This window comes from Pseudophryne corroboree, chromosome 10 (assembly GCF_028390025.1).
Source record: "Pseudophryne corroboree isolate aPseCor3 chromosome 10, aPseCor3.hap2, whole genome shotgun sequence".
Lineage (NCBI taxonomy): Eukaryota > Metazoa > Chordata > Amphibia > Anura > Myobatrachidae > Pseudophryne > Pseudophryne corroboree.
This window is the reverse complement of record NC_086453.1, coordinates 227,008,510-227,024,937: the sequence shown is the minus strand read 5'-3', so window position 1 is coordinate 227,024,937 and position 16,428 is coordinate 227,008,510. Positions and strand designations below refer to the sequence as shown.

Below are 16,428 nucleotides of genomic sequence, written 5' to 3'. Positions count from 1 at the left end.
GCAGCAAATGTGTAGGGGGCACTATGTGTGTCATTATGTGTATAAGGGCATTAATAATGTGCGGCATATGTGTAAGGAACATTATGCGTAAAAGGGCATTAATAAAGGCTGTCATAATGTGTAAGGCTCATTATGTTTATAAGGACATTAATAATGTGTCTCATATGTGTAAGAAGCATTACTGTGTGGAATTATGTGTATAAATGCATTACTAATGTGTGGCATTATGTGTATAAGGTGCTCTACTATGTGGCGTTGCGTATAGAAAGGGCATTACTGTGTCGTCTAATGTGAATAAAGAGCAATATGGTGTGGTATAATGTGAATAAGGAGCAATTCAGTGTGATGTAATGTGAGGAGTAACGTTTATAAGGTAAAGTGATACTGCTGTGGGATGTAATATGAATTATGGACACTATCGCGTGATCAAATGTGAATAAAGTTGCAGTACTGTGTGGCGTAATTGGAATTGGGGTTACTATTGTGTGTCCATGCCCCTTGCCAGTAAAAACACACCCCTTTTTGGGCTGTGCGCCAAATGTGCGAATTGTTCCTATTTAAAATATAGGGGTACAAACACCAAAATAAGGACTGCTGTGGGTGAGGGGTGATGGTGCTGGGAAAGAGGTGCAAGGTCAGAGGTGGAACCAGCGGTGGTGCTAGGGGGCACCAGCCAAAATCTTGCCTAGGGCATCATATTGGTTAGGGCCGGCTCTGCTCATATAGAGCACATCATCTAGTGTGTTACCCATCTTATATCAATCATCTTAGCCTCGTATTGCTCATCTCCTATGCTAGTGCTTATGTTGTATTGCCTTATCTGTGTAACACAAACATAGGCATCTCCATGCAGTGATAGCCATCTGTGTGACTAAACTTTACTGTGACCTTGTACTGACTTGTCCATAACCAACTTTACTGTGACCTTGCACTGTCTGACTTGTCCATCTGCAAACCTGGCACCAAAATCTACCTTCTCTGTAAAAATAAATCATTTTAGACTGGATTTGTACAGGGTGCAAACGGCTGACCAGAGCCTAAACACGGAAGCCTGCATAGACGTATTGGATGGACCGTTGTTTCATTGTTTTCATTGAAATTAATATGTACAGTAATGCGCATTATAAACCTTTTATATGTGCTTTGCCGTGTACTGTATTTTTTCTTTTCCACTTAAATTTCAGTGAGTTCTGTAGCACTTCTGTGTCTTAAAACTTTTTTTTTTTTTTTTTTTGTAGAGCTTTAGGGGTATATTTAATTGAAGTCGAAAACTGCCGTCTGTCGAAAAGACGTCCGTTTTCGACCTTTTAAGGTTGAATCCTGATTCGACCTATTCAATATTTTGCTAAATTTTTCGACAAGTCAATAAATTCGACTTGTCGAAAAGCACGTGGATCGGCGGAATAGCTGCCGATCCACGTGTTGGTGTTGAAAACGGGGCCAAATCCGACAGGTTTTGTCCCCCTTTTCGACCATCTCAGTCCGACATCAAAATGATGTCGGACTGAGATGACCCAAAGGAGGCGAGGGCGGGGGAGCCGCAGGGTAACGGGGGGACAGCCGGCGGGCATACAGGGAGATCAGCGCTGCAGCTGGATGTCACTCACCCGCCCGACCTCACGGCAGCTTCCACCCGGCTCCAGCACGCTGCTGGAGCCGGGTGGAAGCTGCCGTGAGGTCGGCCGGCTGAGTGACATCCTGCTGCAGGGCTACTCCATAGCGCTGATCTCCCTGTATGCCCGCCGGCTGTCCCCCCGCGGCTCGCCCCCCTTCTCCTCCTGTGCGTCCCATTTAAATTCGACTTGAAAAAGTCTAATTTTAGATGGGATTGAATAGAGGTTGTCGGATCCATTCCAACAAATACATGTCGGAATGGATCCGACTTTAATTGAAAATACCCCTTAGTTGTGATTTTTCCCATGACCAACGATCTACTACTGTATATTGTAAAGGTATGAGCTTGAAATGTTAAGCAAGTGTTTGTGGCAGTTTGGCTAAAGGGGGCAGCGTTCCTTTTGGGTATGAATAAGTAACTCACAATTTCCACCATTGATTGTATACATAAGCAGAGCATGGTGTGAGGTTCTGTGCTCCATGACTTAGTTTTTAAGGAATCTATAAAATACCCTTTTGTCGTTACATTCTCCCATATCTAGATCTTTAAACAGTTAAAGAAATAAATATGCAAGTGCTCGTGTTTCCTTGATAGAAAAAGATTTATTATGCTCGCTGTAAGATTCTTCCTTAGGCTGTGGAAATGAAACCTGCAGCGGACGCACAGCGATAGCCATAGGTGGCTTGCGTGGGTGTTTGTCGGTGTGTAGCCTTAGAGAGATGAGCGTGTTTGCGCATCGCTGGCAGCCTGACAGCATCTATCCTGATAATCGCCGGCTGGCGCGGCTCCTGGGTGAAGCACTCTCTCTGTCTCTGTGACATGCACTCTTCCCCCCGTGCTGGGAGAAAGAGAGGCGGCAGAGTTGTTTTGGCAGACTGCAAATCCCAGCTCCGGAGCGGCGTGTAGCTATTAGTCTCTCTTTATTAACTATTCACTCGCAGACATTGCAGCCTTGGCAGAACGTCGGCAGCCTCCGCATCCTGTGTCTGCTGAGCAGCTCTGGGGTTACAGTGGTTTGGATGCATGTCAGTGATCTGTTTTCTAGTTGGGAGGCAGCAAGCGCTCCCAGCATTTCTATTTTCAGCCTGCAGCTGTGAGGGATTCAGGATGTTTTAGTAACTGCGGGTCAATCATCCCAAATTAATTATGGTTAAGTTTGCCAAACAACCAGCCTCACTTTCTCATCAAAAGATGGCTTTTTACTGACCATTCCCTGTACTTCTGCCTTCCTGCTACGGCTTCGGTAACTCGTCAGTCTCACTTCTCTAAGGAACGTTGCTAGATTGCTATAATGTTGGCTAGATGAAAATATGCCTTTATTAGCACATAGCTGGTTGCTTGTTTTTTTTTCTCTCCCTCCACATTTTTCATTTGTAACTGGGTTTTCGTGGCTGGTAGCTGAAATGGACTATATAATTTGCCCTTACAGCCCAGGCTTATAAGCTCTGTGCGTTCTGGAAATGGGATAGGCACATAATTCTGTTCAAGGAGAGCCAGATGTGATGCACTGCAGGTCACACGCAGGCAGATTAGGCTGCCGCGCACTTCCAGCTGACGTTAGCAGGGAAACTTGGAAGTCTGCCCCCTTGTTCCCCACCTTCTCTCATGCGTCATCCATTAGACCACACGTTGACACGTAGGAGACCCCCAGGCTGTCTGCGGCTCAGGGCTCTGTAAGCAGTTTCCCTCCCTTATCCCTGCCCGATCCCAGATGTGTATGCACACAACTCCAACCGGGAATTTGGGAACAGAGCCTGCAGTCTCCTGCCAGAGGGGTTTCTCTCAGCGTGACTGCAGATGTGCAAACAGCCGCTCTGTGCTTTGTGGTACTGCGACCTCAGGATATGTACCGAGGTGGGCGTTCCGCCAAGGTTTAGAGAGAAGCTAAATTAGTTAAAGATTTTTCGTTTGTATTTTTTTTGTAAAATGGATTTAATGATTCTAGCTGATAAACAGGCACACATTTATAAATCTCCCACACATATGTATAGCTATTGGGCACACACAGACACATGTATCTGTATTGCACTCACCTCTACCTAGCTTGTAGTGGTTTATTGCTGAGCGTCATGGAAACCATCAGTTCATCTATTGTCTCCAACAGTGCCGTCATACATAGCCGTCCTTTATACCTCAGTTCTCTCTTAAACAGTTAAGTGCAAACATCCCTTAAAAAAATAATAATAATAATAATTGTGTGTGTGTGTGTGTGTATATATATATATATATATATATATATATATATATATATATATATATATATATATATATATATATATAAAATTATTTTTTTTTTTTTTTTTTTTTTTCCAAGAAGAGGGACGGCACTCATAGGATTTTGCAACAAACATATTGTATTCCAATAAGAAAAAGTTCCAAAGATTACATCAACGTTTCGGTGTGGAACACCGTCATCAGGATGTACAGAAAATACATACACGAATAATGGTGAACATGTTCACCAATATTCGTGTATGGGTTTTCTGTACATCCTGATGACGGTGTTCCACACCGAAACGTTGATGTAATCTTTGGAACTTTTTCTTATTGGAATACAATATGTTTGTTGCAAAATCCTATGAGTGCCGTCCCTCTTCTTGGAAATATCTCATCATGGCTATCCCATGATAGGACTGGATCACCAAGGTATTTGTGTTTATTTTATTTCGAGTGCCGTTATACATGGATATATATATATATAGATATAGATATATATATATATATATATATATAGATATATATAGATATATATATATATATATAGGGAACACTAAAGTAACACATCCTAGATCTGAATGAATGAAATATTCTTATTAAATACTTTGTTCTTTACATAGTTGAATGTGCTGACAACAAAATCACACAAAAATGATCAATGGAAATCAAGTTTATTAACCCATGGAGGTCTGGATTTGGAGTCGCACTCAAATTAAAGTGGAAAAACACACTACAGGCTGATCCAACTTTGATGTAATGTCCTAAAAACAAGTCAAAATGAGGCTCAGTAGTGTGTGTGGCCTCCACGTGCCTGTATGACCTCCCTACAACGCCTGGGCATGCTCCTGATGAGGTGGCGGATGGTCTCCTGAGGGATCTCCTCCCAGACCTGGACTAAAGCATCCGCCAACTCCTGGACAGTCTGTGGTGCAACGTGGCGTTGGTGGATGGAGCGAGACATGATGTCCCAGATGTGCTCAATTAGATTCAGGTCTGGGGAACGGGCGGGCCAGCCCATAGCATCAATGCCTTCGTCTTGCAGGAACTGCTGACACACTCCAGCCACATGAGGTCTAGCATTGTCTTGCATTAGGTGGAACCCAGGGCCAACCGCACCAGCACATGGTCTCACAGGGGTCTGAGGATCTCATCTCGGTACCTAATGGCAGTCAGGCTACCTCTGGCGAGCACATGGAGGGCTATGCGGCCCCCCAAAGAAATGCCACCCCACACCATTACTGACCCACTGCCAAACCGGTCATGCTGGAGGATGTTGCAGGCAGTAGAACGTTCTCCTTGGCGTCTCCAGACTCTGTCACGTCTGTCACATGTGCTCCGTGAGAACCTGCTTTCATCTGTGAAGAGCACAGGGCGCCAGTGGCGAATTTGCCAATCTTGGTGTTCTCTGGCAAATGCCAAACGTCCTGCACGGTGTTGGGCTGTAAGCACAACCCCCACCTGTGGACGTCGGGCCCTCATACCAACCTCATGGAGTCTGTTTCTGATCGTTTGAGTAGACACATGCACATTTGTGGCTTGCTGGAGGTCATTTTTCAGGGCTCTGGCAGTGCTCCTCCTGTTCCTCCTTGCACAAAGGCGGAGGTAGCGGTCCTGCTGCTGGGTTGTTGCCCTCCTACGGCCTCCAGCACGTCTCCTGATGTACTGGCCTGTCTCCTGGTAGCGCCTCCATGCTCTGGACACTACGCTGACAGACACGGCAAACCTTCTTGCCACAGCTCGCATTGATGTGCCATCCTGGATGAGCTGCACTACCTGAGCCACTTGTGTGGGTTGTAGACACTGTCTCATGCTACCACTAGAGTGAAAGCCCCGCCAGCTTTCAAAAGTGACCAAAACATCAGCCAGAAAGCACAGGAGCTGAGAAGTGGTCTGTGGTCACCACCTGCAGAACAACTCCTTTATTGGGGGTGTCTTGCTAATTGCCTATAATTTCCACCTGTTGTCTATTCCATTTGCACAACAGCATGTAAAATTGATTGTCAATCAGTGTTGCTTCCTAAGTGGACAGTTTGATTTCAGTGTGATTGACTTGGAGTTACATTGTGTTTAAGTGTTCACTTTATTTATTTTTTGAGATATATATATATATATATAATAGAAACTGTCACCAAAGCAACCGAAATCACATTGTGCGTTATAAAGAGATAGATGTGTGTGTGTGTGTAATATGGGCAAGAACATGGCGAAAAGGAGGATTTATTTGTAGGGAAATAAACAGATGTCTCATAGTATGAGGCTCATACACCTTGTGTCTTTACGCCATACATTGCGAGACGCACGACTGAGCCCACTGCGAGAAGAGTAGCCTACCATCTTTTTACATTTTGTGTCTTATTTGCATCACAGACACAGTGAAACACCCCTCTGTGTACTATGGACGCTGGGCTGCAGCTTTAACCGCATAGGAACTACGTACAAAGTCGCAGATGCAGCACAGCGAATCTTTGGAGGTACAGCCGCTGCATCTTGGCACTTCGGCTACAGATTCATACTCAAATCACATTGATCCATGCAAGCTAGCAATGTAGTTTTGTCTCCCCCAGTTCTATTTATGTGAGCAAGACCTCTTTTGGGAAAGAACGACAACTAGCACAGCTGAGTTACACAGAGGTAGATGTATTAACCTGGAGAAGGCATAAGGAAGTGATAAACCAGTGATATGTGCAAGGTGATACACGCACCAGCCAATCAGCTCCTAACTGTTCATTTACATATTGGAGCTGATTGGCTGGTGTGGTTTATCACTTCCTTATGCCTTCTCCATGTTAATACATCTGCCCCAATGTGTAATGAGGACACATCTGAATATGGAACCTTAGTACCACTTTAGATTATAGCAGAGTTTCTCAAACATGGTCCTCAAGGCACCACAACAGTCCAAGTTTGAAGTTTATCCATGCTTGACCACAGGTGACTTAATTAGCTGTCAATTTGATTTAACCATCTGTGCTGAGCCATGTGTATACTTATAACCTGGACCATTGGGATGCCTTGAGGATCGCGTTGGATTATAGTAAATGAGCAATTGCTAACATCTTAGGGGTTTATAGTTTATGGAAGAAGGGTGAAATTAGTTAAAATTGTCCACTGTCCTTCAGCCAAGGGCCTCATATGGTGCTATTTAGGTTTTGTTGAAGTAAATTATACAAATTGCATAGACACAGTGGAGGCATCCATTTTGTGGGAGGTGCCAATATGAGTTTACTGTAATCACAACAAGCAATGTTACTAAGGTACAAACTTGCTAATTTCAGAAGTATTGGTTCAGCCCCCAAAATGGCTTCCTCCACTGTGTATGGATGGTGAAACGCCTGCTGCATGCATGTCTCTCTTATGTCTGTGCACTATATGCATAACTCTACCATGCTGCGAGAGCATGTACTGTTAATTACTGTCAGTGTCTTTTGTTTCGTCTCCCTCACCCTCTATGCTCTTCTCCTTTCTGCCCTTGCAGCTGAAATCTTTCCTTAAGGAATGTAAAGTTTCCAATTACTGCAAGCCAATGCGCCAGCTGGTGGAGAAGATCCAAGAGAATTCGTCCTACATAACTAGCAAGAGGCAGAAGTGCGCCTTTGGGGTGTCTGACAGGGATGCTGTGGTGAGTAGAGATTTGGGGCATTTTATATCCTCTAAAACTTACACGCTTCCGGTATGAGCAGCAACAGAATTTTAATTCAGTCATGAAATCCTATCCTGAATATTCCCATAAAGGGGCACATATATACAGTATGGTCAGCATGTAAGTAGTGTGGACCGCTCCCGTTGATCAAAAAGAATTCCAGGAAATAGATATTAGAGCATCTAAAGAGTAAGTAAAGCTAACTTAATATATAGCAAAGTGTATGTTTTACTGAGCTGAAACGTGTATGAGGTAACTGGAGTAGCTAAATATATCCACATGCACTTTCACTTCTCTACTTGCTGTTTTAGGAGGAGGGGCTATGGATAGGTGGTGGCTGGCAGCTAGACTTGGGTTTGAGTCATACACTGGGTTGTCACAGCTATGCAGTTTCAGCTTTTTGACCTATATTGGATCCAGCTAAGACCCTGTTTTAAAGATGTGGGAGGAACTTCAGCTGTCTTTATTAGTATGGAAAAGTAAACCCTACATTTTTAAAACTACTTGGCAATAGCTGATTAATAATCATTGCATTGTCAATGCATGTTAGTCCTATTGGAAGATTTCTGATTTGTAGTTTTTATAGCTGTAATCTTAAAAAGACAACCATAGCTTATTCATTTTTTTATTATTAAATTACATTTATTAGCCTAAACTATGTTGGGCTTGTCTGTTATGCCACATTTTTTAGAGCAAATGCAAGAGCAGCCAGTAAGCAATGTTCTAATTCTGGTGAAAGCTGTCCCTATAGTCTGCAAATATTCCATATATACTACAGAGTACCTTTTCGTCCATCCGGTTTCCTGATACAGGTTGAGTATCCCATATCCAAATATTCCGAAATACGGAATATTCCGAAATACAGACTTTTTTGAGTGAGAGTGAGATAGTGAAACTTTTGTTTTTTGATGACTCAATGTACACAAACTTTGTTTAATACACAAAGTTATTAAAAATATTGTATTAAATGACCTTCAGGCTGTGTGTATAAGGTGTATATGAAACATAAATGAATTGTGTGAATGTACACACACTTTATTTAATGTACAAAGCTATAAAAAATATTGTCTAAAATGACCTTCAGGCTGTGTGTATAAGGTGTATATGAAACATAAATGCATTCTGTGCTTAGATTTAGGTCCCATCACTATGGTATCTCATTATGGTATGCAATTATTCCAAAATTCGGAAAAATCCGATATCCAAAATACCTCTGGTCCCAAGCATTTTGGATAAGGGATACTCAACCTGTATTAGAATATATCCTGCTTGGAGACATTCACAGAGTACAGTATGTACAGGTTAGTGGATGATTGTGTTTCCTGGGAAGCGGTCACCTTACTGCTAGTCGCAATGCCGACGCCGGAATCCCATCAACGGAATCCCGGCACCACAGCCTTTCCTCCCTCTATGGGTGTCCACAACACCCATAGAGGGAGAATAAATCCTGTGGCAAGCGCAGCAAGCCACCACTGCCTGCGTAACTGTGGCCGGTGTCCCACTTTCTGTATACTGACGGTCGGGATCTTGCCCACCGGTATTACATACCGATCCAGTTTCCTACTTGTACCCCATGAACAGGCTTGGCATGCATGCCTTGTCTCACTATCCTGCGCTGTCTGATGTCCATGATAAGGCATTAATCATGCACTATTTTTGGGATGCGCCACTCCCCTTCCTCTGTTACTTCAACTGATGCATCATACACTAAACATCAAGGTGATCCCAGTTCTACCTGCTGCTGGGTGTCCACTGCATCAGAGAGCGTCAAAGGGAAGGAAAGAAGCGTGGCTTACAGCGTTGACCACAGAAGACCAAATGGGCCATTTTTACCACTACGGCTTATTTTAGTCTCTATGCACGCACATTTTCACCAAACGTCTTTAAGCGTTTGTTTGTATATTTTGTATATTACAGTCTGTTGATCTGCGTATCACAGATGTGATATTTTTTTTAACCAAATCCTGGTATAGATGAATCAGATGACAATGTACTTATACTGATATCAATTGTGACATAACTGCAGGGTTGCAGCTGAGGGTTTGTTCCTTACGTGATGATAGCACAGTCTGACATATTCCTTAGGAAACAAATGGCAGCGTTTAATAATGACAATTTGCTAATTTAACCCTGCGCACTGCATGCTGTACAATGAGGAACACTATCCTATATCTGTGGTGTTAAAACCAGAGCCTGACCTTCTCTCTCTCTCTCAGAAGGATCTGTGATTATCATGTGACTCCCTCTACCCCCCTGCCCAGCTCTGGACCCTCTTGTTGCTGGAAGGACCTCCCATACATTGCACTGCAGTACATTGCAGGCACCTCTGTCTCCAAAGGGAGCAGATAAATCTTGATAATTAGCATTGTGTTGTTTGCTGGCTGACGGAGCCCGATCTCCTCTGCAACCCTAGAACAGCACGCACGGATGTAATGCCTTCATAAATATTTTAATGGCAGACTGCTGGTAATATAAATCAGGGGCTGGAAGTGCCAGAAGCAGTCCACAGACACTCTGGCACCACCTCGCAGGGACAGAGGCTACGGGAAAGTGTCAGATCAGAGAGACACACGTGTTGTGGTCTCTGCAGCAGGATGAAGCAGTGCTGGGGGATTGCAGGTGGTGCCACTAGCTTAGAGCTGGACATGCTACGGCTGTATGGGGGATAGCTGTAGAATCTAGACGTCTGCTCTGTCCTCTGTATAAAGATGATTCATTTAGTTGAACACAGCTTCTTAGGCATTTGCTGGCTTGAAAAATGTAATCTCTATTAAACCTCTCATTTATGGGGGTATGTAGTCTTGGTCCAACTGAAATTAGGAGTCTGGAGAAATCTGAGCTGTTGCTGGCAGCTAAAGGAAGTGTAAAAGCAGCTCAGGCTGTAGTTTTTACTCATTAGATTGCAGCCATTTGTCAATGTGAAAACATCAACATTAGGCAGCGGGGCACAGTGGGTCCATTGCTATTTAGTATGTTCAGGGGTCTGCCACCTTGCAGGCTGCAGCTGTGTTGCTGATCTGTATAGCCTTAATTTTCATTCTGCAAACTGCGCCCAGTTATATGAATATATTCATTGGCCAAGAGGTAGCCCGAAGACTCTGCAGCCTTGGTTGCAGGGAAGTTCATCTGTGTCGTACATTACTAATTGTAAGGATTTTGCCAGGATTCTTAGTTCAAGGTATAGTGAAATCAGCATTGAAGTCGGCAGCCTTCTTTGTTCCATAATTCTCCGCTTCCTCCAATAAACACTTTAAATATTTTTGGGGTAATTAGGATCTAAGATTTCTGTTGACTATCCAAAGTTAACAGTATTAGGAGCAGATCCACCTGTACATCTCATGTGTATTATTTTTCTATCTCAAATCATTCCATTTTGAAGTCTCACACAGCGCGTACGCACATGCAGGTTGGTGTAACTGAAATCTCGGGGCTTCCAGTTGTCAGATGACGTCAAGAGCACCTGTGGGTAACATTGAATAATCACACTGGGCACTGACAGCTCTCAGAGGGCTTAATTAGTGTGGAGAAGTTGAACGGAAATGTGGAGCTTTCCTACCGGTTCCTATTGTGTTGGCATATGCGTACAAGTGGAACATCGTAATCGCTGTCATGTTTTTTTCACACCACCTGACCTTTGTGTACACTAACAATACAAACATTAAGGACATTATTACTGTGTATCTTCATAAGGAGAGATGCTTTGTTAGGTAATACCTCTTATTCCATAGCTGTAAAAACATAGGCGTACAAATTTGTTGAATGCTCAACACATCAAATGGTGTCCAAGTTGCTGCTATGCCTGCTGGTGAGATCTTTGGCACCTTCACTACTCTGCATGTAATGTTTGTGTCAGACCATGCTGTGACGCATTTCATTACTAGGGACTAGTTGATCTATGGGTTGGTAGCTTGTGGTTGCAAATTTCAATTCAGCAATGATCGGTGATCTAATGACGGCAAAGTCCAAGTGTCATGTCTCCTTACAGTCTCTGTGAGCTCTCTGCTGACAGTTACATAGAAACCTAGAATTTGACGGCAGATAGAACCACTTGGCCCATCTAGTCTGCCCCTTTTTTTTTTTTTTTTTTTTTTTTTACCTTTTAGGTAATCTCAACCCTTTTTGAACATTAATTCTTTGTAAGGATATTCATATGCCTATCCCAATCATGTTTAAATTGCTCTACAGTCTTAGCCTCTACCACCTCTGATGGGATGCTATTCCACTTATCCACTACCTTTTCTGTGAAGTAATTTTTCCTTAAATTTCCGATGAACCTGCCTCCCTCCCGTTTCAGTTTATGTCCTCGAGTTCTAATACTACTTCTCTTCCTTTGAAGAATGTTTCCCTCCTGAACTTTAAGTGGAGAAGCTTAGTGGATATACCACAATAGAACTGCCCTCAACCCCTAAGGTCTGTGTGTTTAGCTAACGAATGCACATCAGATGTAACAAAGGATAATGTATGAACAGACCCAAATTTGAGTTTGCACTTGGATATAGAAATCACAAAAATAACAATATGATGCGAATTAATTGTTGTGAGCCACTGTATTTATTGTATACTGGCCAATCTAAAGGTGTGCGGTTAATGCCCAGGGTGGGCGATATTGTCTCTTATAAAGTTCATGCAGGTGGGCGATATTGTCTCTTATAAAGTTCATGCAGGTTATAATACAGACTGTGGCGTCCCGCACATCTGCTGTTGAAAACTCTTTAGGAAAAAATAATAACAACAAATGCTGGTGTTGGTAAAATATCTTTAAAACCTTCACGATGCCCTGAGCTTACGGTGGTGGCACAAGTGGGGTAAAAAAGGGGGTTTCCGGACTGGTTTCCCCTCTCTGCCCCTGCTGCCCGTGGTGCGTCCTTGTTCAGACGCCCCCCCCCCCCCCCCAAGGTGCAGGTCGGTCAGAGAGGTGGACCTGTCTAGCGGCAGGGAAAGGATTCAGATGCCGCTCTAGCTGCGCCTCTCCCACCGCTTATAGAGAACTCACCTGTCGCCCGCTCCAGCCGCACGCCGCCCAGAGGAAGACCGATAGGTTGAAACGCGTTGGAGGAACTACAAAGAAAGAACCACTACAGATTCAAAGACTTCATCAGGAAGACTCTTTCCCACGTCGAAAAGACCCGGTCACGTGACCGGACCAACCCGGAAGCCAGCAGCGCTGCTAGGATACCAGACAGCGGAGGAAGCCGCTGACTGAGTGCGGCTTGCGGCTGGAGCGGGCGACAGGTGAGTTCTCTGTAAGCGGTGGGAGAGGCGCAGCTAGCCGCTCTGCAGAGCGGCATCTGAATTCTTTCCCTGCCGCTAGACAGGTCCACCTCTCTGACCGACCTGCACCCGGGGGGCGTCTGAACAAGGACGCACCACAGGCAGCAGGGGCAGAGAGGGGAAACCAGTCCCAAGACTCCCTTTTTTACCCCACTTATGCCACCACCGTAAGCTCAGGGCATCGTGAAGGTTTTAAAGATTTTTTACCAACACCAGCATTTGTTATTATTATTATTTTTTATAAGAGACAATATCGCCCACCCTGGGCATTAACCGCACACCTTTAGATTGGCCAGTATACAATAAATACAGTGGCTCACAACAATTAATTCGCATCATATTGTTATTTTTGTGATTTCTATATCCAAGTGCAAACTCAAATTTGGGTCTGTTCATACATTATCCTTTGTTACATCTGATGTGCATTCGTTAGCTAAACACACAGACCTTAGGGGTTGAGCGCAGTTCTATTGTGGTATATCCACTAAGCTTCTCCATTTACGTATAGGTGGGTTGGAACACCCATCAGAACGAGCAGCACACCCCGGCTAGCTATAGAATAAAGACACTCAGTGCGCAGAACCCTCCAATTTATACTCCTGAACTTTAAGACCATTGATATATTTGAAAGTTTCTGTCATGTCCCCCCTTTCCTCCTCCAAACTATACATGTTAAGATCTTTTAGCCTTTCCGAGTAAGTTTTTTGATGTAGGCCAAGCACCATTTTAGTTGCCCTTCTTTGTACACTCTCTAATGTATTTATATCCTTCTGGAGATATGGTCTCCAGAACTGGATACCGTATTCCAGATGGGGCCGTACCAATGACCTATACAGTGGCATTATTACTTATTTTTTCCTGCTATTGATTCCTCTCGCTATGCAACCAAGCATCTGACTTGCCTTTCTCATTGCTTTGTTGCATTGCTTTCCTGCCTTCAAGTCACATGAAATAGTGACTCCTAAATCCCATTCCCCCTCAGTAGTTTCCATTATCGTACCCTTGATACTATATTTAGCCTTTGGGTTTTTGAGACCCAAAGAGAACTGGTCCCAAGTACAGATCCCTGGGGTAATCCACTTGTAACATTTCCCTCCATAGATTGCACTCCATTTACTACAACTGTCTGTCTCCCATCCTGCAACCAGGTTCTTATCCATTTAACTGTTTTATAATCCACCCCCCACGCTTTTAAGTTTATTTAGCAGTCTGCAATATGGGACAGTGTCAAATGCCTTACTAAAGTCTAGATATGCTACATCTACAGCTCCCCCTTGATCTATTATTTTCATCACAGAGTCAAAAAAGTTGACCATCCTCTACTTCTTAATGCTCTTTACTCCCTTTGCCTTTGATTTTTAACATGACCCAGTCCACTGTTTATTTTGCGTTTATTGGGGTGTGACAAGGGATATAGAGGTGGCTGTAGGAACTTTGGCAATTTAGGAAATTCTGTTTTTAAGTCCTCTCTCTGACACCCCATGGTTTGGTGTCAGCAGCACTGCGCACCGTAAGATCAATGAACTGTCTTGTTGCCTTCTCTTCAGTGCTCCCCATTACCTCTCAAATTAGACCAAGCTCCACTCCTACAGCTCTGCTCTCCTCAAGAGATATGCTGCTTCTCATCTTCTTATATCTGCTTACTATGATCTGTGATTGCATCTTTTAATACAAACCGCTAGTTCCTGACTTCTCCCCACTCAAGAATTCCCTTTCCTGCCTTAACCAGTACCCCTCCCTTTGCCCTAAATCCTTTCAAGTTGTCTCTCAATGCCCACCTCTTCAAGCTGTCCTACTCCACCTTATACTACTCACTCTACCTGATAAAACTACGTCGCCACACTCTGCCCGACTAGCCCAGTTGTTCTCAACGCGGCAGCTTTCCCAACAGGTCATATTTTGGGTATTTCAGTCTGTGGAAGCAGATAGGATAAGTACTGACCCAGCAACAGAGTAACTCACCTGTGCATGATTAACGAACTCTACAAAACAGGACCTGTTGAACCCCTGATCTATAATGTAAGCCCTGGCCAGCAGGGCCCTCTGCCTCACATGTGCACCTCTTTGTGTCATGTGCTAGCGCGCGCTAAAGATGATCCTTCCTTTCTTCCACTACATCTATTGTGTTTTATTGGCCAAGCACCTCTGTTAATGTACTGTAGATGCATATGATTAGCATCAGAACAACAATAACATTGGTTGTAGTACGTGACTTGTTAGAAAATGTGTAGTATGTAAGATCTCTGCGCAGCTCTCATACCTGCCCTCTTCATCTATGTGCTTATACAGCATTTCACAGACTTCTGCCTCTCGCAGATTTTTAGGGGGTGGAAACTGTAGGTGATCTGGTTCGCTCAGACTGTAGACCATTCTTGGGTACTTTTCCATAGGTAGCTTTGAGTGGCTCCTTGCTGCGGTTTTCATTAAACTCACAAAAAGGCCTTTCTGTTAGGTAGCACACGTAGGCTGGTGCTCAGGGAAGTGCTACCAGCAGAATTTGTTTCGGACTTTAATTGATCATTTTAGGAATGCGGCCTGCATTTTATACAGTGCTCCATTTCTAGGACACTAGCTTCCAAAAATTAAAATAAAACAAGTGTGTAAAGTGCGGACGGAGAGAGGATACCTGGTGGGTGCACAGAATGCTTTAAAGTTGTGCATTACGTTTCTTGCCCATATAAATGTAGGTAATTCTGCTTTTAATTTTTGTTTTGCCAGTTGAGATGGGAAAAGCAGATAAAGGAAGAGGGGACACCACTGTCCAAATATTTCACCAACTGGAAGAAACTGAGGGAGAAGGAGATTCAGCTGGAGATCAGTGGCAAGGAGAGGGTAAGAATGGTCACATTACCATCAGACATTAAGCTGCCTGATATTGGAAAACTACATTGGTTTAATAAGACATACTGACCCTTTTGTTACCACCACATATAAGGAACAGGATGTAGTTATGACACCTCCCCCTACATCCTGTCCCCTGAGAATCCCGACTGTCTGCATGCTGACTAGCAAGGGCTATTCCCACTAGTGGGAGTCCACGACACCCATAGCGTGGGACTAGAACCTGTGGTGACCACCGGTCACGCATGCCCAACTTATAAGGAACATGACTTGCGCATTGTAGTATGGGGCACTTAAAGACTTGATAAAGTGAGAAATACTGTATTGTACTAAGGAGTCTATTTATGACCTTAAAACATGTGGAAACGGATGTTTCCGCTTGGTTAAGGCAGCTGTAAAGCAGGGTGTATCGGAGATTCTCCTGCTGTGTGAGCAAAATAACTCGGCACGGCGCCATAGTTTTGTAGAGAAGACTATTTAACATGCGCTGAAGAGCTTCGCTTTTCAAATCTTGCCTGCATTGGCTAATGCCATCATGAGATGACATTAGCCCACTGTTTCCTATGGGGAAAGCCAGGCAGGAGCAGAATCTGGTACTTCCTCTCTGGTGGGCTGCAACTATGATGTCCATCACAACTTTTTTCACTCTGTGGAAGCACGGCTGGTGTAATGAGGTCATGGATTAGATTCCCACCATAGCCCCAGCTGTGAAGTTTGTGTAATTTCCAGGGTGCTCTGGTTTCCTCCCACAATCCAAAAATATACTGGTAGGTTAAAAAATTACCCCTAGTAACTGTGATCATGTACATAGGTTTAGGGCAGACTAAATGAGTCAAGTGGTTCT

The 16,428-nt window shown here is 43.8% G+C and overlaps 1 protein-coding gene across 5 annotated transcripts in view; it reads left to right on the top strand.

Moving 5' to 3' along the window:
• NOC2L (NOC2 like nucleolar associated transcriptional repressor) overlaps window positions 1–16,428 on the top strand; it is a 160,617-nt gene that overhangs the window by 124,092 nt on the left and 20,097 nt on the right. For all 5 annotated transcript variants that reach the window (XM_063943126.1, XM_063943125.1, XM_063943128.1 and 2 more), the window contains 2 exons: window positions 7,308–7,451; window positions 15,462–15,575. In XM_063943126.1, coding sequence (XP_063799196.1) covers window positions 7,308–7,451; window positions 15,462–15,575 — 258 coding nt within the window. The remainder of the gene's footprint in view (window positions 1–7,307; window positions 7,452–15,461; window positions 15,576–16,428) is intronic.